The 24,571-nt window shown below is 37.2% G+C and overlaps 1 protein-coding gene and 1 pseudogene across 2 annotated transcripts; both read left to right on the top strand.

The window, feature by feature from the left end:
- Positions 1 to 457: 457 nt before the first annotated feature.
- DDX52 (DExD-box helicase 52) lies at positions 458 to 22,674 on the top strand. Of its 2 annotated transcripts, XM_045836767.1 has the most exons (16): positions 458 to 576; positions 1,589 to 1,787; positions 7,479 to 7,609; positions 8,857 to 9,042; positions 10,796 to 10,939; positions 11,611 to 11,722; positions 12,535 to 12,607; positions 13,126 to 13,329; positions 14,762 to 14,852; positions 16,789 to 16,911; positions 17,029 to 17,179; positions 17,342 to 17,417; positions 18,667 to 18,738; positions 19,302 to 19,394; positions 20,943 to 21,052; positions 22,219 to 22,674. In XM_045836767.1, exons 1-15 carry the CDS (start codon positions 490 to 492, stop codon positions 21,049 to 21,051), a joined length of 1,851 nt encoding a protein of 616 aa, XP_045692723.1. In that variant the 5' UTR covers positions 458 to 489; the 3' UTR covers position 21,052; positions 22,219 to 22,674. The 2 variants fall into 2 exon arrangements, with proteins under 2 accessions (XP_045692723.1, XP_045692725.1); XM_045836769.1 differs by lacking the exon at positions 20,943 to 21,052.
- On the top strand, positions 22,427 to 23,847 carry LOC123816876 (annotated as a pseudogene).
- Positions 23,848 to 24,571: the final 724 nt, after the last annotated feature.

Raw genomic sequence — 24,571 nt, 5'->3', positions numbered from 1 at the left:
TGGGAAATCTTGCCTCCTCTCTGCTCAAATATAGCTCCATCATTATGAACCTGAGTAATATACCTAAACTTAGGTCCCCTTCACTTTCTCTATCAGTACACTGTTTTATTTGAGAGCACTTTTCACTTTCAGAAATTATCCTTATTTGTTAACAATATCTTCTGTTCCCACTAAAATATTAAGTTTCGTGAACTGAGGATCTTGAAGTGGTTCACCAAAGTATCCCTAAAAGTCTAGAACAGTATTCTGTATAAGAGGCTTTTGATAATTTTTTTTTTGAGAGAACAGAAACTATGACAGACCCTACGACGCACCACATGACGCACAATGACAGACAGAACTACCGGACGAAAAGAACTAAGTAGCTCAAAGAAGCCACGCTCCGAGCCCCGCCCGCCCCCCCAGCCATTTCCGCCCAGGGCCTAGTAGACCTCCCGGGAGAAGTACTCTGCGCAGGCGCTGTGGGACCGCGGAGCTTTCTGGGTAAAGATGGATACGCACGATCTCTTTCGCCGGCTCGGCGCTGGAGCTAAATTCGATGTGAGACGTTTTTCCGCGGACGCAGCCCGATTCCAGGTACCATGCCCGAGCGGACAGAAGCCGGAGTAACTGAGGAGCAGGAGCCGGAGAATGAACTGGCTGCTGGGGAAGCCTGCCCTCGGAGATCCCGTGGCCAGGCTGGGGGCATTTTCATCTCCTTTGGCATTTAGTGTACCCGCAGACCTGCCGGCATTCTGTATTAACTTGTTTCACATCCTTTTGTTGACTTATTTGGGTTTGGCCAGGAGTCGCTCCCCCTTGCCCCCACCTTCTTAGTTTATTCCAAATGCAGTTGGAATCCTTCTTTCGAAAGTAACCTTTTCTTCGAAACTAGTGGGAAGGAATTTTGAAAACAGAAAAAACTCAGTGGAGAGAACAGATTATTTCACTATAGTCTACCCGGATTTGGCTGGGCACGCACTTAATTTGGTATGGTTTTTTTTTTAATCCCGCAAACCCGTGGAATGTTAATTAACCAATGAGAAGAGAGATTTAGAAATGGGAGGTCGTATATAGGGAAGTAGTGGGGTGGTTAATAGGGAGTAGTTGGGGCCCAATTATGGGAAATCTTCAATGTCAACCTTGGTATTGGGTCTAGGGACATTATGCGAGTCTGTGAGACATGTATGTTTTTCTTCATTCTCCGACTGGCGAACTCTGGGTCCAGATTATTTGGGTCCAAATCAAGTTACTTAACCTCCTAGTGCCTTGATTTTCTCATTTGTAATATTGCTGTTTGCCTGATAGTGTTGAAGGATGAAATAATTTAATACAGATCATGTTTAGAAGTCTGCCTGACAGCATGTGTTATGCCGATAAGCATATGTTTGTTGCTTTTGACTATTGTAATGTCGATTATTATGATTACTGTTATAAAATCAGAAAAGGTATCACCTTGGATTCCATTTGCCCACACATGTTTGTAAGTGCAACAAATATTTGGTGAAAAATGATAGGGAGTCATTGGACCTATTCCTTTACTGTTGGTCTTGCTTGGGTGAATGTAATACCAGTCTGTAGATTTCACTTTTCATTTTTGGGGTTTTAGGTAGGAAAAAGGAAATATGACTTTGATTCTTCAGAGGTGCTACAGAGACTGGATTTTTTTGGAAACAAGAAGTCTGTCCCAGGGGAGTGTGGAGAATCAAGAACTCATCAGGAGCTCCAAGATGAAGAGGAAAAAGAAGAGAACCTAACTGAAAGGAAGAGGGAGCAAAACAAGAAAAAGAGGAAGAAGATGACTTCAGGTTAGTGCTTGCTTTCTGTCTTTCTCTTTATTTAACTTCTTTCAGTTATAAAAATAATTCAGGCTTATGGTTACAAGTCAGACAATACACAGTCATTTGTCAGTGGATGGCATTCAGGTTGCTTCCAGGTATTTATTATAAATATGACTTCATGGCCATCATAAACAAAGCAACAAACAACAAGTGTTGGAGAGGTTGTGGAGAAAAGGGGTCCCTAGTGCACTGCTGGTGGGACTGCAGACTGGTACAACCACTATGGAAAGCAGTATGGAACGTCCTCAGAAAACTAAAAATGGATCTGCCTTTTGACCCTGCAGTTCCACTGCTGGGACTCTATCCTAAGAATACTAAAACACCAATTCAAAAGAACCTATGCATCCCAATGTTCATAGCAGCACAATTTACAATAGCTAGATGCTGGAAGCAACCAAGATGCCCATCAATAAATGAATGGATCCAAAAACTATGGTACATTTACACAATGGAATTCTATGCAGCAGAAAGAAAGAAGGAGCTCCTACCCTTTGCAACAGCATGGATGGAGCTGGAAAACATTATGCTAAGCGAAACAAGCCAGGCAGTGAAAGACAAATACCATATGATCTCACCTTTAACAGGAACCTAAATAACAAAACAAAGAAACAAGCAAAATATAACCAAAGACACTGAAATAGAGGACAGGCTGATGGTGACCGGAGGGGAGAGAAGAGGGAATTTAAGGGGGTCAGTGGGAAGGGTTCACAGGAACAAACTTAAAGGACACATGGTCATAGACTAAGGGGAGGGTGGTAATGGGAGGGAAGTGGGGAGGGTGGGAGGGGGGCACTGGATTGGGAGTAAAAAGGAGAAAACTGTATTTGAACAATGATTAAAATAAAAATAAATAAATAAATAAATAAATAAATATGACTTCAGTCAATCGATCACAGACAGACAGTCCAGACAGTATCCAGTCATGTAATATGAAAAATAAGATATTTATTGAAGAAGATACAAGAACCATTATACATAGGACAATGACTCCTCAGTCCCTTTTAAAGTAGGCACCTTGGGACCTCTCTCAGTTCTCCTAGTCGCCATCAGCTACCCCATCATTTCTTCCTGAATCTTAGCAATGGTCTGAAATCTCTTCCCTCTCAAAGGTGATTCTAGTTTTGGGAAAAGCCAAAAGTTGCAGGGTGCCAAATCTGGGCTGTAAGGGGCGGGGTCACCTGGATGATTTAATATTTCACCAAAGACCTCTACATCACGTGATGCATGAGAGGGTGCATTGTTGTGATGAAGCTGCCAATCACCAGTTGCCCATAGCTGTGGCCTTCTGAATTATATGCATAGTTTCACAGAGTAATGTTCAAGCTTAACACTTGGTCATTTTGAATGTGATGGCCACACAGTACACATGCTCACTCAATGGCATCTACCACACCCACTGACTAGTGCAGTGAAGTCATCATTGTTCATGCATGCACATGAACAGTCCACCCTCCTTGGCTGCCAGGTTACATTGATTTGTACAAACTGTTCTTGCTTTATTCATTTATTTTTAAAGATTTCATTTATTTTTTAGACAGAGGGGAAGGGAAGGAGAAAGAGGGAGAGAAGCATCAATGTGTAGTTGTCTCTTGTGCACCCCTCACTGAGGACCTGGCCCACAACCCAGCCATGTGCCCTGGCTGGGAATCAAACCAGCGACCCCTTGGTTCACAGGCCAGCACTCAGTCCCCTGAGCCACACCAGCCAGGGCCATTCTTATTTTATTAACAATGGCTGGACTTTTTCTGGATATGTATATGTAAAAATAATAGCCTATCCAGAAAAAGTTCAGCTATTGTTTATATACACACACGTGTATATATATAAAATTTTATACAGATGCTATTATTTCTGTAATTAGCATCCCAAAAGTGGAGTCACTGAGTGAAGGGTATGAACACTTCTTTCTTTGAGCAGATATTACAGAATGATTTCCCATACCCATGTCATTGCTGGGTGCTATTGGTCATAAGTTTTTTGCCAATCTAATGAATGAAACTTCTTTTATTTATATTTTCTTGATGACTGGTGAGGGTGAGCATCTTTTCTTATGCTTTACTGGATACTTGTATTTCAATTTTTGTGAATTTGTCTGCTTTTCTATTTTTCACAGGTTTTTTTTTCTGTACTCTAGAGACATCTTTATCTTTATACCTATTAATTTTTCTTGCCATTTAGCTCTTTTAATAAAGTAAATATTTATATGTAGCTTTAAAAAGTTATACTATGGTGAAAAGTAAATCTTCCCACTCTTTTAGGTCTAGTTCCTTATTTCTCCAGAGGCAACCATTGTTAATCAATTTCTTACGTATTTTTGTAGAGATAATTCTGTTCTCATATATTTATACCTCCCTTTAAAAACATGAGTGATAGCATACTCTATATGCTATTCTGTTCTGAACCTTCCCTCCCTTCCCCCACCTTTAAATAAAAAACTATGTGTGTTGGAAATTGTTTGGAATCAGTAGGAAGTTAATCGTTTTAACACAGCATAGTATCCCATTATATATTCTATAACTAGTGTAACAAGTTCCTGTGTGATGGACATGTAGTTTGTTTTTTCTTTTCTGCTATTAGTAGTGTTGCAATAAATGTCATTTTACTTCCCTGGAAGCAAGGACATTAATAAAGCTTTCTACCAAGATTAGTTGAAAAAATAGACCTGCCACAAACTTAGGAAAAGAATTCAAATGTTGGAGGACAGTCAAAAACACCTAGATATGTTCTATAACCATTTAGCAACAACGGTGTATAGACATAACTAGTTTTCATTGGAAAATTCAGTATCTTGTGGATTAGTAATGATTTGGATCTGTTAATAACAACTGTCTCATAAAAGGGAGCATAATTATAATTTTTGCAAAAAAGTTATTCTAGCCCTGACTGATGTGGCTCAGTGGATTGAGAGCTGGCCTGTTAACTGAAAGGTCACTGGTTTGATACCCAGTCAGAGCATGTGCCTGGGTTGCAGGCCAAGTCCCCAGTACGGGGCACACAAGAGGCAACCACACATTGATATTTCCCTCTCTTTCTCCCTCCCTTCCCCTCTGTCTAAAAATAAATAAATAAAATCTTTTAACAATAAATAAATAAATAAATAAATAAATAAATAAAAGTTATTCTAGTCTTGGCCAGTGTGGCTCAGTTGCTTAGAGCATCATTGCATAATGGAAAGTTCTTGGGTTAGATTTCCCGGTCGGGGCACAGAAATGGGTTGCAGGTTTGATCCCAGGTCTGAGAGCATAGGATCCACCATCCAGGCACGTATGTGAAGGCAACCAATCCATGTTTCTTTCTCATGTCGATGTTTCTCTCTCCCTTCCTCTCCTTTAAAAGCAATGAAAACAAAATGTCCTCAGGTGAGAATAAAAAAAATTAAAAAGTTATTCTGTGATGCCCATCAGCAATATATGAGAGTTTTCTTTTTTGGTAAATTTGTCTCCTCATGTATTTTGCACTTTTTTCTATTAGATTGTTCATCTGTTTCTCTTTATTAGGCCTCAGATACATGAAGGAAATTAGCTCTATGTTTAGCATATTATGCTTACAAGTGATGTTTTCTAGTTTGCCATGTGCACATCTTCATCTTTTTTCCATTTTATGTATTAAATTTATCTTTTCCTTTATTAAAAACTTATTTTTACAGGGGGAGGGTAGAAGCAAGGGAGGGAGGTGCGTTTGGAGGGGGTGGGGAGAAAATACAGATAACTATAATTGAACAACAATAAAATAATTTTAAAAACAACTTTTTTTTTTAATTCACTCATGTTTTCTTGTGTGTAATTTGGTTTTGTTGTATTGAAATCTTTGACCCTCTGGGATTTTATATGGAATAAGGAGTGAATAGGGAACTAATGTAATTTTTTCCAGATGATTAGCTAGTTGTTCTAATACATTGATAATCCATCTTTTCCCTATTGGATTCAAATGCAACTTTTATTTTAAAATTACTTTCCATATATAGTAGTCCCCTTTATGTGTGATTTTGCTTTCCACTCTTTCAGTTACCCACAGTCAGTCATGGTTCAAAGATATTAAGTGGAAAACCCCACATATTTTGAGGGAGAGTCCACATTCACATAACTTTTATTACAGTATAGTTTTATGATTGTTCTATTTTATTATTGTTGTTAATCTCTTACTGTCCCTAATTTATAAATTAAACTTTATCATAAGTATGTGTGGGCAGGAAAAACCAATATATAAGGGATTTGATACTATCTTTGGTTTCAGACATCCATGGGGGGGGCCTTGGGACATATCCCCTATGGGTAAGGGGGGACTGTTGTATATTTGGGTCTGTCTCTGGGCTCTGTTCTATTTAATTGACTTATATTTCTGTATACATACACCATTACCAGCTTATTTTAGTTACTGTGGCCTTGTAACATCTTATAAAATTCAGTCGAGTGGTATAGCATACTATGTTTATTGATTGGGAAGATGAATATTTTCTCCCTAAAGTGATCTATAGAATCATTGCAGGCCTAATTAAAATTCCAGTAGTCTTTGTTGTTATACATTGACAAAGGACTTTTTTTTTTTAAGCTAAGCAGACACCCACTTATTCTCCTAGAATTTACTCAAGAGAAAGGAAAACATATGTCCTCGCAAAGACCTGTATACATGTGTTCATAGTGGCTTTATTTTCAGTAGCCAAAAACTGGAAATTATGTAAATGTTCAACAGGTAAAAGATAAACTAATCATATATTCCTATGATGGAATGCAACCTCTAAATAAAAAGTTAAGATTATTGATACATAGTCCAGCAGGGATCTCAAAATAACTATTCTGAATGAAAGAAGCCAAACTAAATTTCATTTCAGATAAATACTACATGATTTCATTTTTTACAAACTTCCAGACAGCACACTAATTTGCAGTGACAGCATGTAGGTGGTTGCCTAGCGATGGAGCAATGCATTACAAGGGGCCACAAGGAAATTTGGGGAGGTGATGGAAATAGCTTTGAATGTGGTGATGGTTTAACAGGTGTATACATGTGTCAGAACTCCTCACATTGTGTACTTAAGTATATTGTATGTCTATTGTACCTCAATCAAGTTGAAAAAAAATTTAAAAATTCCAAAAGCAGTCCTTGCTCATTACTTTTCTTAGAATTTTGTAGGTTATTTTACATACTTATTTTCCCATATAAACTTTAAAGTTAGCTAGTCCAGTTTCCAAAACAGTTTTGTCATTACTTCTCATTAAACTAATGTTATTATAGATTTAGTGAGAACTGAATTTATTTTATTGAGTAGATACTAATATTGTGCTGTGTTCATTGCTCTTACAAGTAATATCTCTTCTTTCATCATATTTATTTTCTAGCTGGTTGTTTAGATACAGAAAAGCTGGCTGCATCATTGAAACTTCTATTAAAGTAGTTATTCAGTTAATCTCTTGTTTTCGAGGATGCAGTCCTCTACTTATTACACAGCTGAAATAACAAAAGGAAGAGAATGAGCATCAAAGCTCTGATTTTTACCGACATAGACCCTGCCTCTTCCAGTTTTTGTATTTTCTGTTACTTTCTTTTATGTAGTTGCTGTAACTAGTACTTTTCTTTTGTTTAGTGTAAAGGGATGACCTGTTTGCTATGCCACAGAATGTTGCACTTAAAATCTTTTAATTTTTTAAAAATATATTTTAGAAATTACTTCAGAAGAAGAAGGTTCTACTATACAGTGGATATCATCGGTGGAAGCAAAGATTGAAGATAAAAAAGTTAAAAGAGAAAATAAACTAACTTCAGGGAAGCTGGAGCATATCAGAAAAGAAAAGGTTAGAAAAATGTCTTAGCCCCAATTTCTGGCCTAGTGACTTTTTTACCATCCCTGGATTATTCTGTTGATAAAAGTGAGTGTGGTTTTGTTAAGATAGAAGATTAATTAATTTGAATTTTACTTTAATGAAAACTTTAAGCAAAGTGTTTGTGCTGTGGCTGAACACTTTTAAGTTTGAAATTTTGAAACTTGAACAGGTCAGTAAATATATAGTTCTTGATATATAAGTATAAATATTATTTTTATGCTGTGTAATTCTTGACCTACATAAGTTTTAAGATTGATAATGTATGTAGAGTTAAATTTTTAAAATTTCTTAATCTCTTGTGATGAACATAAAATTGGCCCCCTTTCTCCCCTATGTTAAGCTCACTGGTTTAGAAGGATTTCCTCTGACAGGGATTTGAGAGTTAGAATTCTTAAGAAACTGATTATATTTTATTTTTTATTCTTTTTTTTTTTTTTATCCTCACCCAAGGACATACTTAGAAAGGGGAAAACAGGGAGAGAAACATCGATAGAGAGAAACCGATCAGTTGCCTCTCGTCTGTGCTCTAACCCACCAGGGACTGAACCCACAACCTAACTAAACATGTGCCCTGACTCAAGATCGAACCTGCAACCTTTTGGTTTATGGGATGACGCTCCAACCACCTGAGCCACACCGGCAAGGCAACCTATTTTATAACTTGGGACTAGGGGAGTAGAATGCAGAAGAAACAACAAATGAGCCATTGTCATGTCTGTTGCACACCTGCTGTGTTGCACATGGAGAATATTGTTCAGCTCACTTCAGTAACCCAGAATCTAGAATTTGGCTCTCTCTCAATCAGAGAATGGGAATTTCACAAACCAAATCAACACCACTTTTAGCATTCAGTTTAATAAACAGAGTTTAGGGTAAAGCATCCGAATGGACTGGCACTTGTATGCTAAATGCCATATAAAGGAAATAGGTGGATAAAATGCCTACCTTCTAAAAGTTTACATAAAATTGTAAGTCATGAGTAGGACAGCGCATTAACATGAATAACATAACATTGATACATTAATATGAAGAAAGCATGGATAGCTAGGTTTCATTGTTATGGAGGTCTATGAAAGGACATGAAATGTACCTAATGTTTGTATCTTTAGGGGCTTCAAATTTAACCAAAAAGTTAAATATACTACTAAAGCTTATCCTGGACTGTTGCTTTATATTTTTTACCATATCCATGGAGACCCCTTTATTTCACTTTTCAGATAAACTTCTTGCGGAATAAACACAAAATTCACATCCAAGGAACTGATCTTCCTGACCCAATTGCTACATTTCAGCAACTTGAACAGGAATATAAAATCAATTCTCGACTGCTTCAGAACATTCTAGATGCAGGCTTCCAGATGCCTACGCCAATCCAAATGCAAGCCATTCCAGTTATGCTGCACGTGAGTATGAAGGTCTAGAGTGCCTCTGACCTCCTTTCCTGTGTTTGCTTGTCCTCTTTTGTGTGTGAAATCTTTCTTTCTACCTTTTTTCTTATCTTTGTTGAAATCCTCACATAATTTTTGAGGTCCATCTCCAGTGCCTGTGCCTTTATAGAACTTGTCTTGCTCACTACAGCTGTATGTGATCTTTTCCTTTACCACCTAAGTCTCTCCATGGTATTTAGTGTGTTCTTTTTCTTGCAACATTAATTTACATTTTACACTACTGTGTATTTGCACTAATTATAGTCATCTTTTCCTTTTACAAGAGTGTAAACACTCTGAGGATAGAAACTATGTTCTGTTTATTCATCCATGATTTAGTTTATAATTTCCAGGAAGTATTTCAAAAATACAGAATTTTTGTACTAACCTGTTTTTCCCCAATACTTTTTATTATTGAAGTATACTTTACAATGAAGTACGTAGATTTAAGTGCACAGTTCAGTGAGTTTCAGTGATGTATACCCTATGTGATCATCACCCCAGTGAAGGTGTGTGACATTTCTGTCACCCTAGAAAATTCTCTTGTGCCCTTTCCATTATGTCCTCGCCCCACCCCTGCCTGGAGGTAACTACTGTTCTGATTTCTATTGCCATTTATTAGATTTGCCTCTTCTAGAATGTCAGATAAGTGGAGTCATTCATTATTTATTCTTTCATTTCTGGTTTCTTTTACTCATTGAATGTATCACAGTTTGCATATCTACCTATTGATAGATGTGTGCATCAACCTAGATTTTTAGAAATTATGTTTTCTGAGGTTTCTTTTTGTAGTGATGACATTTTTCCCTACCTAATGAAGACAACCTTCAGTCCTGGTAGTCACAGGACACCGTGTGCCAGTCCTTTTCATGTTCTTCCGGAACTGAAGTGAAAGTACATTCGATTAATGTTGTTGACTCAGTAAATTTGCTTTGACTTTCACTTAAGGTCAAATAACCTTCTGTTGTGTTATTTCTGTCAGGTTATTTCTGTCATGATTTTAGCTTAAACCTTTGAAAGTCATGGTGACCTACCGAAGACTGTAGCCTCTTCATTACTCTGTCACCCAGGTTATCACCACTTTTTATTTCTTTCAGCCATTTTGTTCCTTATTAAAACCTCCCCTAGTGATCGAGCTATACAGTTGTCAGGACAAAACATTGCTTTTGTAATTTTGCTTTGATAAAGAATATCGTGGCAAAGAACAATGGAAATAATGGAAATAATTGAGGTTGTGAATTCTCTTTGGATTTTAGTTGTCCACATTCTTTTTTTTTTTTTTTAAGATTTTATTTATTTATTTTTAGAGAGGGAAGGGGAGGGAGAGAGAGAGAGAGAGAGAGAGAGAGAGAGAGAGATCAATGTGCGGTTGCTGGGGGTTATGGCCTGCAACCCAGGCATGTGCCCTGGCTGGGAATCGAACCTAGGACACTTTGGTTCCCAGCCCGCGCAATCCACTGAGCTATGCCAGCCAGGGCGTTGTCCACATTCTTTATGCCGTTCAAGTGGATGCCAGTGGCAGTGCTCGAAGCTCCGTTGGGGTGGTAGTGGTGGGGTGGATGAGGTCAGAGAAGCAAATAGGGGAGAAGATAGAAGAGTGATGAGAATGTGAATGAGTGGATTTATCACATACCATTTTATTTGTTATTTGTATGGCCAGTAGCATTATTTGACCAGGCTCGGAAAAATTTATGTACTTTTCCTTGTGTTTAATATACTCCATTTTTAGGGTCGAGAACTTCTGGCTTCTGCTCCAACTGGATCTGGAAAGACTTTGGCTTTTAGCATTCCCATTTTAATGCACCTGAAACAACCCGCAAATAAAGGCTTCAGGGCCCTGATTATATCACCAACACGAGAACTTGCCAGCCAGGTATGACTTACAGCTTCTAAAGAGGCCATGGTTGGTGTTTGCTGCAGTCATCTTCTTATTTGGGGGTAATAACAAGGTCTCAGAAGAGGAAGGCCTGTGTCTTTTGTCATGGTCAAGTATTCTGTACAGAGCATGCTTCTACTATCTTATTGCATACAGGCAAATCTTCCCTCATTTTCTAAAACATGATTAACATTTGTACTTTTGGGGGGAATATTCTAATAAAAGCCTTGAAGTTGAGAGGCTACTGTAATACATAGTTGCTCTAAAATTTATTTTGGTCACCTAGAAAAATGAAAATTCTACTAAGTCCTTGAGAAAACTGTACAATCATTTGCTCCACTGTCCAGTGTACTCAGTGTAAAATGCATGCCAAGTATGAAATAGTTTTATAATATTATAACAGTATTGTATTCTAAAAACAGTACGTAACAGATTAGAAGAGTTTTGGTTTTATCTCTCAAAAAGTCATTTACTAGACCCAAAGAAACTACTGAATATTACTAGGCGTTGAAGTTCCAGACTGCTGAGATTCCAGGTTAATCTACACATTATCCGGGTTTAATTTCAGATAATTATGGAGTGGTAAAGGATTTGTTAATAATGTAAGAGACTATACATCTTATCCAAGTATTTTAGCAGCTAATATTTTTTATTATTTTCTGTTCCAGATTCACCGAGAGCTAGTAAAAATATCCGAGGGAACAGGATTCAGGATACACATGATCCACAAAGCAGCAGTTGCAGCCAAGAAATTTGGACCAAAATCATCTAAGAAATTTGGTAAGGGATTCATGCTTGACAGGAAGAGCATGAAGGGGACCTAGACGCTACAAATACCCTAATTGACACCTAAGCATTCCTAGAGGGTAGTCATGCATATCATTAGTTTCATTTTTAGAGAAAGTGAAAGAGATTTCCCCACTCTCACCTGGTAGTTATATAAATTTATACTGGTGGTTCTTAACCAAAGGCAGCTTTGCCCTTCACCCACACCTGACCCTCCAGGGACATTTGGCAATATTTGGAAACAGGATACTACTAATCTATAGTAGGCACAAGCCAAGGATGCTGTTAAACATCCTGCAATGTACAAGACAGACCCCTACAATGAAAGAGTTGTTTGGACCAAAATGTCAATGTAGTGAGATTGAGAGATCCTCCCTTATACTAAAGGCCATGGAAATACTCTACAGACAAGAATAGCTTACATCTGTACCCTCATACAGCCAGAGAATCTGCTTTTACCTGTCTTTTATCTTGAGCTTCTGAATAAAATTTCCTTTTGAAAAGGATTTTCCTTAAAAACAAAATTTAAAATCATACTGTTGGATTATAGTGTTCTTGCCTCTTAGAAGCTGAGAAGACAGATCAAATATAGTGAAGAAGGGATGTACTAGTTTGTGCTATGATGATGAAAAAATACAGTGTGTATGTTAGCTTCCTGACAGGGAAGAACTTTTATGTTGTTGGCGTGTGAGTGTAACCACCCCCTCCCCACTTCAGTTATTAACTGCAATTCAGGAGGCCTAATTCTCCAGTCCAAGAGGCGTGAAACTTGCATTTGCAATTTATACCATTTGCTTTTCCTATAGATATTCTTGTGACTACTCCAAATCGACTTATCTACTTATTAAAACAAGATCCTCCAGGAATAGACTTAACAAGGTACAGATAATATTTTAATGTCTTTTATGTGTGTTCTTCATTTAGTTGATTATATGTTGTCCTTGGTTGCTTGTATTGTTGCCCTTTGGAGCTTACTGTCTGTTAGCTTTCAGTAAGTGTTGGTGCTGAGAATAATGGTTTTCATTAAATTTATAGAAAAATAACTGTCTGATCTGGAAGAAAACTACAGATTGTAGGATAAACAGTTAGCCCAGAATCCCCCTAGACTTTCTCACATTTTTCAGCAGTGGTGGTAGAGTTTATCAAGTCTATGTGAAGCTTTGTTTTTGCTAATGGAACCTCATATCTTTGAGGCTAAGGGAATAGGTACACAAATTTATCTTATTTTTACCTTTTTCCTCCCTTTTTTTTTTCTTGTACCTTTTTGTGACGTGGTAAGTGGGTCTGAGAAGCAGCATTATGGTTTGACTTCATGTGTCCTCATAGTCTAGTGAGATGTCTGTTCTTCCAGTTTAATACCCACAACCCCTTCCACCAGTTGTTTTGTTATTTCTTAGTGTTGAATGGCTGATAGTAGATGAATCAGATAAACTCTTTGAAGATGGCAAAACTGGGTTCAGAGACCAGCTGGCTTCTATTTTCCTGGCCTGCACATCCCACAAGGTCAGAAGAGCTATGTTCAGTGCAACTTTTGCGTATGATGTGGAGCAGTGGTGCAAACTCAATCTTGACAATGTCATCACGGTGTCCATTGGAGCAAGGTACTTGTTCTGCACTATCCCATTGTTTCCCCTCTCTCTGTCTCTCTAAGTACAAGTCATTTTTTTAGACTCAAGAAGGTCAGTTGTTTGGCCTAAGATTAAAAATAGAGAATTTTACTGAAAGAAATGTATTCTTTCAAGTCAAGATTGATTAAGGATTTTGTATTTTAGAATAACCCAAGGGAAGATTGTTATATTAATATTCCCATTATTACGCTTTTCATTGATTTTTCCTATCCACAGAGTATAACATGAGTTCTCTGGCCATTCAGAGGATTTAATTTCTTCGATGTCTTAACTAAGTAGGACCAGAGAGGAGGAAGCTGACATTACTGAGTGGTTTGGTTTATAATTCCTTTTAAAAATATTTTGGCATATATTAATGCTAAATGAATGCTCCCTGGTAGAAAAAAGTTTTTTGGAAGTTAGGATATTGCCATTTGATAGAATATTATACAACCAGTAGAATGATAAATATTAAGACTGCAGCTTTATGAAAAAGTACTTATAATACCATGTTGAATAAAAATAAAGCCAGATGGAATAGTAAAGAATACCCTATTTTAAACATAATTCCTGCGTATAAAAAGAAAATACAACAAATTCATCATAACTGTAATTATGAAGGCACACAACAAAATGAAAAAATATTTATGATACAGTATAATGTATTATAGCAGCTTATAGAGCATTAATAAAGCCCTAGTCCCGATGTCTGTCTATAAATGAACTCTGCAATTTGTTGAGAAAAATATTAATAAAAAGAAAAAATCTAGCTATACATAATAACAGCCTTAAAAATGTTCTCATTATTTTAACAAATGGTTTTACTTTTAGAAAGATTTTGTAAGTAAATAATTAGATGCGAAAGTTTATGACTAGAACACAACAAAATGTCAAAGTGTATTCTAAAATGGTAGAATTGTGGGTAATTTATTTTATTGTTTACATTTTCTATAGTTTTCAAACTTAAAAAAAAATTTTTTGAACCTCACCGGAGGATATATTTACTGATTTTGGAGAAGGAGGAAGGGGTAGGGGGCAGAGAGAGAGACAGACAGACAAAGACTCATCAGTGTGAATGAGGGAACATAAATCAGCTGCCTCCGGTACACGTCCAGACCAGGGGTTGAACCCGCAGCCTAGGTATAAGCCCTGACTTGGAATAGAATCCACAGGCTTTTGGTGTGTGAGATGATGCTCCAACCAACCAGGGCTATATTTTTCAAACTTTCTTGATTAACAATTTTATAACTACAATAAAACATTTAAAAATAACTTCAGGTTCAGTATATATAATTAAGTACTCATATTGACAATGGAAAAGTTCATTCTTTTGAAGTCATGTGTAAACTTTTCATTTATTTAGAATTTTGGGGGGAGGGAAGCAAAAATTGGCTCTTGCAAACTATAAGGTATGTTTTCTTCTCAGGAATTCTGCAGTAGAGACTGTGGAACAAGAGCTTCTCTTTGTTGGGTCTGAGACTGGAAAACTTCTAGCCATGAGAGAACTTATTAAAAAGGTATATTTGTAAAACAGTCTTGAATGTTGATAAAGTTCACTAAGCCTTATATTACTGGTGGGAGGCTGCGCATTTTCTGGCATCATATTTAACAATCCAGTGGTAAATTGTTAAGTACATTGGGCCAGCTCTTATCCCAAGGTGGAGAGGCTCAACTATTAGGATATAGTAAGCTTTCTATTCCTAGCTCAGGGTAGGCTAGGAGAAGGCCTGCCTGATGCCCTGAAAGCCCTTTTCCACATCTGCATGTGTGTCTGCCCCCTGCCTTTCTCCCCATCCCTCTGCTGGTTTCTTACTGAGCCTGGGGCATTGCGGAATGAGTAGGACAATGACTGGGATTTTCTGTTTGTATCCCTTCAGTAAATATTGAGTAGAAGCCATAGTTAAAAGGTTAAGTACTGAAGGGTTGGGTGAGGAGAGATGGGTAATAAAAGAAATATAAATCCTAAATTCTGCCCTTAGAACTTCATCTTTTTTAGGGCTATAATAAATACACTTGTGTAAGATAGTTTGTGGTAAAGTGCTATAAAAGGCTATACAGTGTTTTTCTTAAACATTCATATAGTTATAAGGGGACCACCAGGGTGAGTTGAATTGGTTGGAGAAAGCCCTGTACAGGAAATGCTACTAATCTGGGCCGTGAAGATTTGTGGAATTAAAAGGTGAGGCAGGTGTAGTAAAGTCTTAGAGGTAGAGGTGTGCACAATGAATGTGTTTGGAGACTAAGGACAGAGTTTAGGGTAGGAATTAAAGATGATCAGTTTGGACAGGAGAGCTGGGGTCAATTTAAAAGAAACCACTGAACAGTGTTGCAGAATGTGACCACATAATTTTTAAGGAGAATTAAACAGTGGTATACAAGATGGATTGTATTGGAAAGAGGCTGAAAGTAAAGAACCCAATTAACATGCTATTAAATTAGGCTGGTTAGATATAAGGAGGAATAAATGAAGGTAACAGCCTTAGTGGTGGAGCGTTAACAGTGGTTGGAGGATGGAGAGGAAAGGTGTTTGCAAGTGCCTGGTGACGACAGGAGTGGTTAGGAGCATGCTCTCCGGCCAGACCACCTGGACTGGAATCCTGGCTTTAGGCAAGTTAACATCTGTTCCACAGTTTCCTTATCTGTAAAATGGGGATAATAATATCTACCTCTTAGAGTTGTTTTAGTATTAGTGAGTCAATACACATGTAGTACTTATAATAGTGGTTGGCACATAACAAATACTATGTGTTAGTTTTAAAAATATTCTCAAGGATATCACTTGACAATAGGAAAATTGAAGGTTTTCACAGATATATAGGCTTGTATACTACATATTTTTAGTCATGTATGAACTTTAGGAGGTTTGTGAACCCTCTGAAATTGTGTTAGATTTTGTGTAAATGTATGGTTGCCTATTGGAAAGCTTCATGGCTTTCATTAGATTCTGAAAAGGGTGTAAATGTAGAAATCATTTGTTTAGAGCTGGTAGTTTATAACTGAGATTTTAACTTAGTAAGATAAATATTACATTGAGAAAGCTGAGAACCAAGAACTAAGCTTTGGGAGAATACCCACAATTAGGGTAGATAGTGAATTAAAAACACAGTCATTGCATTTTAAGCAGAATCAAAAAAGTTCTGAGGCACAGAGGCCAAGAGATGATTATTTGAAGGAGTGTGCATTCATCTCTGTAGAAAGGTGAAGGGGGTTAATTAGGCAAGATTATTGGAATTTACAAGATGGAGAGTACAGTTCAAGTTGATTGGAAAGAACCCAGTGTAGAGAACAGATGATAGGGAAGACAGGCAGTTTAGACCACTTGTCCTAGAAGTGTTGGCAATGAAAGTACACTGAATTGAACTGGGTTCCTTTATGAACTAAAGTCATATGAAATACTGAGTTTATATTCTTAATTATGGGTTACGTGTGCTGATTTTTGCCTTTCTTTTTTAGGGTTTCAATCCACCTGTTCTTGTTTTTGTTCAGTCCATTGAAAGGGCTAAAGAACTTTTTCATGAGCTTATATATGAAGGTATTAATGTGGATGTTATTCATGCGGACAGAACACAGGAACAGGTACACTCAAATGTATACTTTCAAAATGATAAAGAACAACTAAATTTAAAATATTGTTATAACTTACACTCATTCTTAGGGTAGCACTGAAACATTTAATATGTGTTCTTTTAACAGAGAGATAACACAGTCCACAGCTTCAGAGCAGGAAAGATCTGGGTCCTTATTTGTACAGCTTTGCTAGCCAGAGGGATTGATTTCAAAGGTGTCAACTTGGTGATCAACTATGACTTTCCAACAAGCTCAGTGGAATATATCCACAGGATAGGTGAGTTGTCCCCTGACTCTACACGCCTTATTTTAGCACCTCTGCTGTTCGCTGCAACCCTGCTCATTTTTTAGTGCTGTGAAAAATCCAGTGACTTTTATATGTGAATCTTGAAGGTCCCTTTCCCCCCAAAAAGTTTTTTAATGGTCTGTTTTCTCTTAGGTCGAACCGGAAGAGCAGGGCATAAAGGAAAAGCTGTTACATTTTTCACTGAAGATGATAAACCATTATTAAGAAGGTAAATTAGGAAAAATAATTTATTAAGTTTGCAATGTCGATTCATTAGTCTTATATGTATACACAGTTAACAGATAAATTACAAAACAGCTTTGTCTAAAATTGTTATAGTAATAGTCAACCGAATTTCAGCAGTGAGAAAATGATCAAAAAGCCTTGTTTTTGCCCTTCCATTATTATTTTTAATAACAAATATTCTCAAATTTTAGTAACTCACAGAATTCTCCCAATAGCCACCAGCTGATATTACTCACAATGTAATACTAAGGTTTTGGAATGAGCGAGTAGTTTAAAATTAACCCTCGAGTCTCTTTAGCCCCATCAAAATCATCTCTTACTGTAGTGTATCCTTCTTATTACTCTTAGGGGCAGATGGAGTTTTATATTTAGTCCCAGGAAAAATTATTTCCATAACACAGTCAAATATTATTTCATTGTAGCCCCTTGAGGCCTGAATAACCTGATACACTTTTAGAATCATGGGTTGTCATTTAGCACATCAGCATAGATATTAATATAGAAGCTGAGTTTCCTACATTTTGGCTGCCCACAGAAAATTTAGGCTGATGATAATTGGTAACACATCACATTTGTAACAACTAAAATTAATTCATGGCCGAAAGCAACTTGTACTTTGAGTTTGTCCATTTTGGCGAAGGTTTTGATTTGTGCTTCAGAGCTTTGGCTCCGCCAGCCTTGGTTTTGCGTTGAGCAGACTGTCTCGTGTACGTGCATGGGGGGTATGGATGCAGTCTGGGTGCCCGAGCAGTTTCCTCAGCCAGTCCAAGCATGTGAATCTGATAACCCGCCCCCATCAGTGTAACTGTGCACGTCAGTTTCCCATCGGGAACAAGGGCAATGATAGTACTTACTACAAAGGGTTTTGTGAAGATGAAAAACTTAATGCCAAACCCACAGTGAGCACTATCATTTAATAGATTTAAGCTGGACTCTGGCTTCAGTCAGTGTCTCACCCAAGCTTGACCTTAGTAGCTTTTTAGGGTTTGAGGAAATAAATGTTGAAATAGCTGCTATCTAAAATTATTCATTAGTTCATCGACTTTAGTCCAGCAGACAGTCTCTCAGTCATCCAGTGTGAGGACAGCTGGTGATGATCGATAACATATCAAAACACTTTACTGGATTACTTTCTTGTTTGTATAGTTTTAATCCCTCTTATACAGAGGATTTAAGTTCATAAACATCATTTTGATTAAATATAAATTTATGTGTATGGGCACCTCTTTCAGCGTTGCCAATGTCATACAGCAGGCGGGATGTCCTGTTCCAGAGTACATAAAGGGCTTCCAGAAACTGCTCAGGTACAACTTTAAGAGAGCCAGACCGGCTCTCTTTCTCTCTCTTGGCATATACATTCTTGCTTTCATATCTTACACATTGTTCTAACAATACTATTAAGAACATTTTAAGATAAAAATTTTCCTTTTAAATACCCATGTATATTGTACTTTCTTTCATTGCCAGTTTTTTATCTTTGAAATTTTAAGTGTTTAGATTTTTAAAGAAATTATTCAATGTGAGTGAAATATAATTAGATTTTTAGTTCATAAAGTTGGTATACAGCAGTAAATTGGCCAAAATCAAACTCTGATGCATGTTGGCACAAAATATAAGGTTGACAAAGGACTTATTTTAATCACAATCACTGCCTTTTTAAAAATTGATTGAATTTATCATGTGTTTGTGTTAACCTCTGTAAATGCTATTAGGTAATCTAGTACAGGAAGTGGATACAGTGTGGATGAACCAGTAAGCAGATAAAAAATGAATTTTGTGATCAACAATCAAAATATTTTGTATAGTTATAGTTTAGATTTACCTTTTAAATTTTCACTTAATTCTTTCCTGTCTTTGTAACTTCCAGCAAACAAAAGAAAAAGATGATTAAGAAGCCTTTGCAAAGAGAAAGCATTAGTACAACTCCAAAATACTTCTTAGAAAAAGCTAAGGGTAAACGGTAAGTATGTGGTGAGAAAGTTAACTGTTGACTCCATTATATAGTTAATGTAGGCATTTTTCCTTAGGATAAGTTATTTAGAAATAGAATTAATAGGTGTACAGTATGTTATAGAATATAATAAAAGTAATATATCTTAGGTTGGCTGTGATTTGGAAGCTTGGATGAATCAGCCCTGGAATTTTTCCGTATGTGTATATCAGTATTTATTTTTTTTCCACCTCTGAAAATTGGGTTTCAGTTCCCTGTGAATTAGAATTGCACTGCCCGCCATCGCCACACAGCTTGCAGCAGAACACTGAGGCCAGTAGTTACAGGATACATGTCAATGAGGTTTTCCTTGAAGCCTCCATATTCTGGGCAGGGTTTCAGTGTAATCTTAGCTTATGCAGAAGCACACTGTAAAACCTCTAAAAATATGCCTTGGTTAAATTTATAGTAGTTTTGCTGAGTTGAATGAGGGCTTTAAGTAATAGATTTTTTTAGCATACACATAGGACTACTTTTTTTGCTCAGTACTGCTAGGAAACTACTTGTTTTGATAGGAGTAGGCTAATATATTCTGAACAGTACTATTTTTTCTGCTATTTATGGAAACTGACACTCTTCAAATTCTACTAGTACCAGGTAATATATACTATATATGACATGTAGGCATTTCCTGAGTATCTATTGTCCTGTCAAGTACTTGCTGGTGGTAGGTTATACAAATGACTGTAAAATGAGACCTGTTTCCTGAAATTAGTATGCAAAAAAGAGAGAGAGAGAATAATTTCTTAAATAAAATAGAAGTTTAGAGAAGGGAGAAAATCATTCTGGATTAGTATAGTCACAGGAAGTTTCAAGGAGGTAGAACAATCCTTAAGGATAGGTAACCTTCAGGCATGCAGAAGGAACAAGGTGAACAAAGACATGGTAGCTGGAATGCACTTGCCTTCTAAGTGGGGTAAGAGTCTTACCTGGCACTTGGTACTGACTGTGGGAAATACCGTTCAGTTCAAGTATATAGAGAGTAGAGTGTCCCAAAGTTTCCGTTCAGTTTTAAGCTTTAATAACCTGGGAAGAGTAAATGCTACAAATTTATAAAAATGTCATTTGAAAGAGTAATCCTTTTATTTGTACTTAGTTTTGTGAGTTCTTAATAGTTTCTTTTTTTAATTCTCACTTGAGGGTATGTTTATTGATTTTAGAGAGAGGAAGGGACAATTAGAGACAGAAACATGGATGTTTCATTGATTGAAACATTGATTGGTTGCCTCCCATATATACCCCCCACTAGGGACTGAACCTGCAACCTAGGTATTTGCCTTGACCAGGATCGAACCCACACCTTTTTGTTTGTGGGACAAACTCCAGGCAACTGAGCCACCCAGCAAATTTTTCAGAGTGTAAGACACCCCTCCCCCCCAATTTGGAAGGAATAATGGTTGTTAATGCTGCTGCTGAATTCTGTTTACATTTACATTGGTGAAATATTATGTTATTAAATATTTTACCACATTTTTTGCTTCAAAATTTTTTTCCCTATTTTCCTCCTCTAAAACCTAGGTGCATCTTATGGTCCGAAAATGCAGATTTTCAAATATTTTGTGGCAGCAGTTTCTGGGTGACACTTAAGACTAGTGGATTGGTAGAGACGGTCACTCTGCTTGGCTGACGTATGTCACTTTTTTTCTTTCTGCTGGGCTGTATCAGAACTGTTTTACCTGCGTTAGAACCCTGTTCTTTGGGTGATCTTATAGCTAGGATTGCAAATGCAGTCCTGTACTTTCAATGTTATTTTTGTCAGTTTTATAGATAGCATTTCTACCTTGTGAGGTTCTTAAAACTTAAAGCTGTGGGTGGTGAATACACAATACAGTGGTCGGATGATGTGGTGTGGGATTTGTGCATCTGTTGAAACCTGTATAATTTTGTTAACCAGTGTCACCCTAATAAATTCAATAAAAGGAAAAATACCTTAAAGCTGCACTAAGACTTTGAGGATACTTGGTATAAATTTTGTCACTAAACCCCTACTTGAAGTGCTATCAATTTTCTACATTTAAATTAAAGGCCATACTTTTTAACATAGCCTACAAAGACTCTAGCTTAGTTTTCCAACATAGATGTTCCTTTAAGGATGCTATCCACACCTATAGCCTCAGCTTATACCTCTATGCTGATACTCGTACGTCCATACGTTCAGGCCCAGCTTCTAACCCTGGAAGAAAATAATACCAATTCTTGCCACTTGGGGTTGACTGAGGAGTACATGAGTTAATATACATGTGGGAACTTTGTGTTACTATACTATGGTAGGCAGGCATTGATTATTTTCTCAAAACTTGTTTCCTTTTCCTGTGTTGATGACACTTACCAGACCCTAAAATCAGACTGTTGAGATTCATGTCTAACATTCATTACCAATATGTGATGATCAGCAAGTTGCCCATCCACTCTGCTTCATTTTCCTCATCTGTAAAATGAGGAAAACAATAGAATTGTCTTCCCAAGTTAGGAAGATTATCCAAGGTGATAACATAAAAGGCACTCCTAACAGTATTAACACTTAATCATTGTGAACTCTTACTATTAAGTCAGGATCAGAATCGTCTTTTGTAGCATGGTGTAATGTAGAGCAGTTTACTGTGACCTTTCCGTCTCACTTAGGTGATTGTGGTTTTCTGAAGGACAGAGACCTAATGCATCTTTGTGTTCCTAGTGCCTCATATATTTGATTATACAGTAGGTTTTCAGTCCATGTTTATTCAACTAGTAGACTTTTGAAAAATACATACAGCTAGAATATCTGATTCAGCTTTCCTTACTTTCCTTGTCACAGGAAAAAGGTCACTGGTCAGAACAGCAAGAAGGCTCTTGAAGATAAAAGTTAAAAAAAATTTAAAGACTATCAAAAACATAATTTTGTGATCTCAACATGAATGTTGTTTTCATGGAATACTTCATCTGAAAATCGCCTGCACCAGCAGTTGAAATCAACTACAAGACCATAGGACTGGTGAAAAATAATCATAAACTTTCAGTGCATGATGTCAGCTTTCAATTTGTACGTGACTTTTAAACAATTACATGATGAAAATAATATTCATCAACACTTCTGTGGTTTGAATCCAGAGAGATGCTTCTTATAGAAGAACGAAAGCTTATGCTAAAAATGGCAACACCCAAATGTGGTGAATTCTTAAGGATTTTTCCCTTTAAGTGTGAAGGAAGGTGTGATGTATGTTATGAAGAGGTATCTGGAACCAAATTTTCAAAATAAAGCCTTGAGATTGAATGTCCCTCCCTCAACCTTGTGTTTTTTGTTTTTTGAATAGACAAGAAGCAGAGGCTATCTACCAAAAAGAAACTTACTACTCTTCATTTTACTGTCTTAATTTCTTGATGGCTTTCTGTGGTATAAGCACAACAAAGAGATGCCTCTTCTGTGGCTGGTTATTCAAGTTCTCTAAGATTTTAGATTTTATTTTTTCTTTTAGAGAGATGAAAAGGGAGGGAGAAAAAGAGGGAAAGAAACTTCGATATGCAAGAGAGACATCAATAGGTTGTCTCTCTCACGCCCCCAGAATGCCACCCAGGCATGTGGCCTGGCCAGGAATCAAACTGGTGACTCTTCAGTCTGCGGGACCACACTCAACCTACTGAGCCACACCAGTCAGGGCAAGTTCTCTAGGATTTTAAATTCTTTGGTCTATTAAATATCTTTATACCTCATTGGTAAAGTAGCTCACACTTTACCTGTTGTAACGTTGAAACTATAGGCTTCTGGTCAGCCTCTCCCTTTTTTTACTTTTCATCATTTAACCATGCTCTTTCCTGTCTCTTTCCATTCAAGATGACTTTGCTCGAAAACTGATAAATGTTTTATCCTGATAAGGAAGAGGGTTCCTGTTACATGATATACCTGTGGCTGCATTCTCTTACAGCTTATCTTTCCTGAGGCTTTGGGGCCTTTCATCCATTTTGTAAGCAGGTCTCAGTAAAGGTAAAGGATTATGGTTATGCAGTGATGGACACTATTCATTAGCAGATTTTTCTCCGTTGAAACTGTTGTACACTGGAATAAAAAATCAACTTCAGTCCTCTCTGGGTTCCAATTTAGCTTGCAATGCAACGTGGCTAAACACACAAAGAAGGTCAGATTGTCAGCACACAAGGGACCCATTATGGCGCCTCCCTCAGGAAAATGGTGAAGTAAATTGAAATCAGCCAGCAGGCCAAGTACCCTTGCTCCTTCTGTGGTGAAACCAAGATGCAGAGACGAGCTGTGGGGTCTGGCACTGGCTCCTGCATGCAAACAGCAGCCAGTGGTGCCTGGACCTACAACACCACTTCTGCCATCACAGTAAAGTCTGCTGTCAGAAGACTGAAGGAATTGAAAGACCAGCAGAAACTGCAATTTGAAATGCTGCTAGCTTTTAATAAATGGGTTAATTTATGCAATCAATAAAATTGCTTCAGACATGTCAGGTACTTAGAATGACATGAATGTTCAAGTTTACTATTACCAACTACTATAATACTAGAAGATAACATTTTCTCAGCAGCATTTGAATGAAACATTTCCTTTATTTTTAGCCTTTTACTCTACAGAGTCAGGACAGGTAGGCTCCCAACTAGAATATTTTAGATGGGACAAAAATTGTTCATCTTCAGAATTTATGTAAATGGAGCTTCATTATTACAAGGTGCCAAAAATACTTACAAGCATGTGCTTTTTTGTTGGTTCTAACAGATCCTTGCCTCTATATTCTGAAGGTAAGTGTGCTGCTGCCACCCAGTTGCCAACGGTATGACTTTGAAAAAGTTCTTTCATTTCTCAGAGTTTTTTTTTTATTTATGAAATTGGGGGTAATACCAACTGTCTCAAGGTCAGAAGTACCTAGCCCTGTGCAAAACATGTAGTAAATTCACAATAAATATTCCTTAAGCAAACATTTAGTTCAGAATATAAGGCTTGATAACAGTTCTTGCCCTTCCAGTGTTAGTGGTTAGGGATAAAGTAAAGGGACAAATAGTGTGGCAAAGTCTATGTTAGACATAAGGCCACAAGGCTCAAGTATCACACAGGAGGGCATCTGACCCACACTGGAAATGTCATGGAAAGCTGACATCCTGAGCTGAGCCTTGCAGATAGAACAAAGTATTCCAGGCAGGTATCACATCTGTGATCC

This window comes from Phyllostomus hastatus, unplaced genomic scaffold (genome assembly GCF_019186645.2).
Source record: "Phyllostomus hastatus isolate PE091 unplaced genomic scaffold, TTU_PhHast_1.1 phas_contig_210, whole genome shotgun sequence".
Taxonomy (NCBI): domain Eukaryota; kingdom Metazoa; phylum Chordata; class Mammalia; order Chiroptera; family Phyllostomidae; genus Phyllostomus; species Phyllostomus hastatus.
This window is presented reverse-complemented; position numbering and strand designations above follow the sequence as displayed.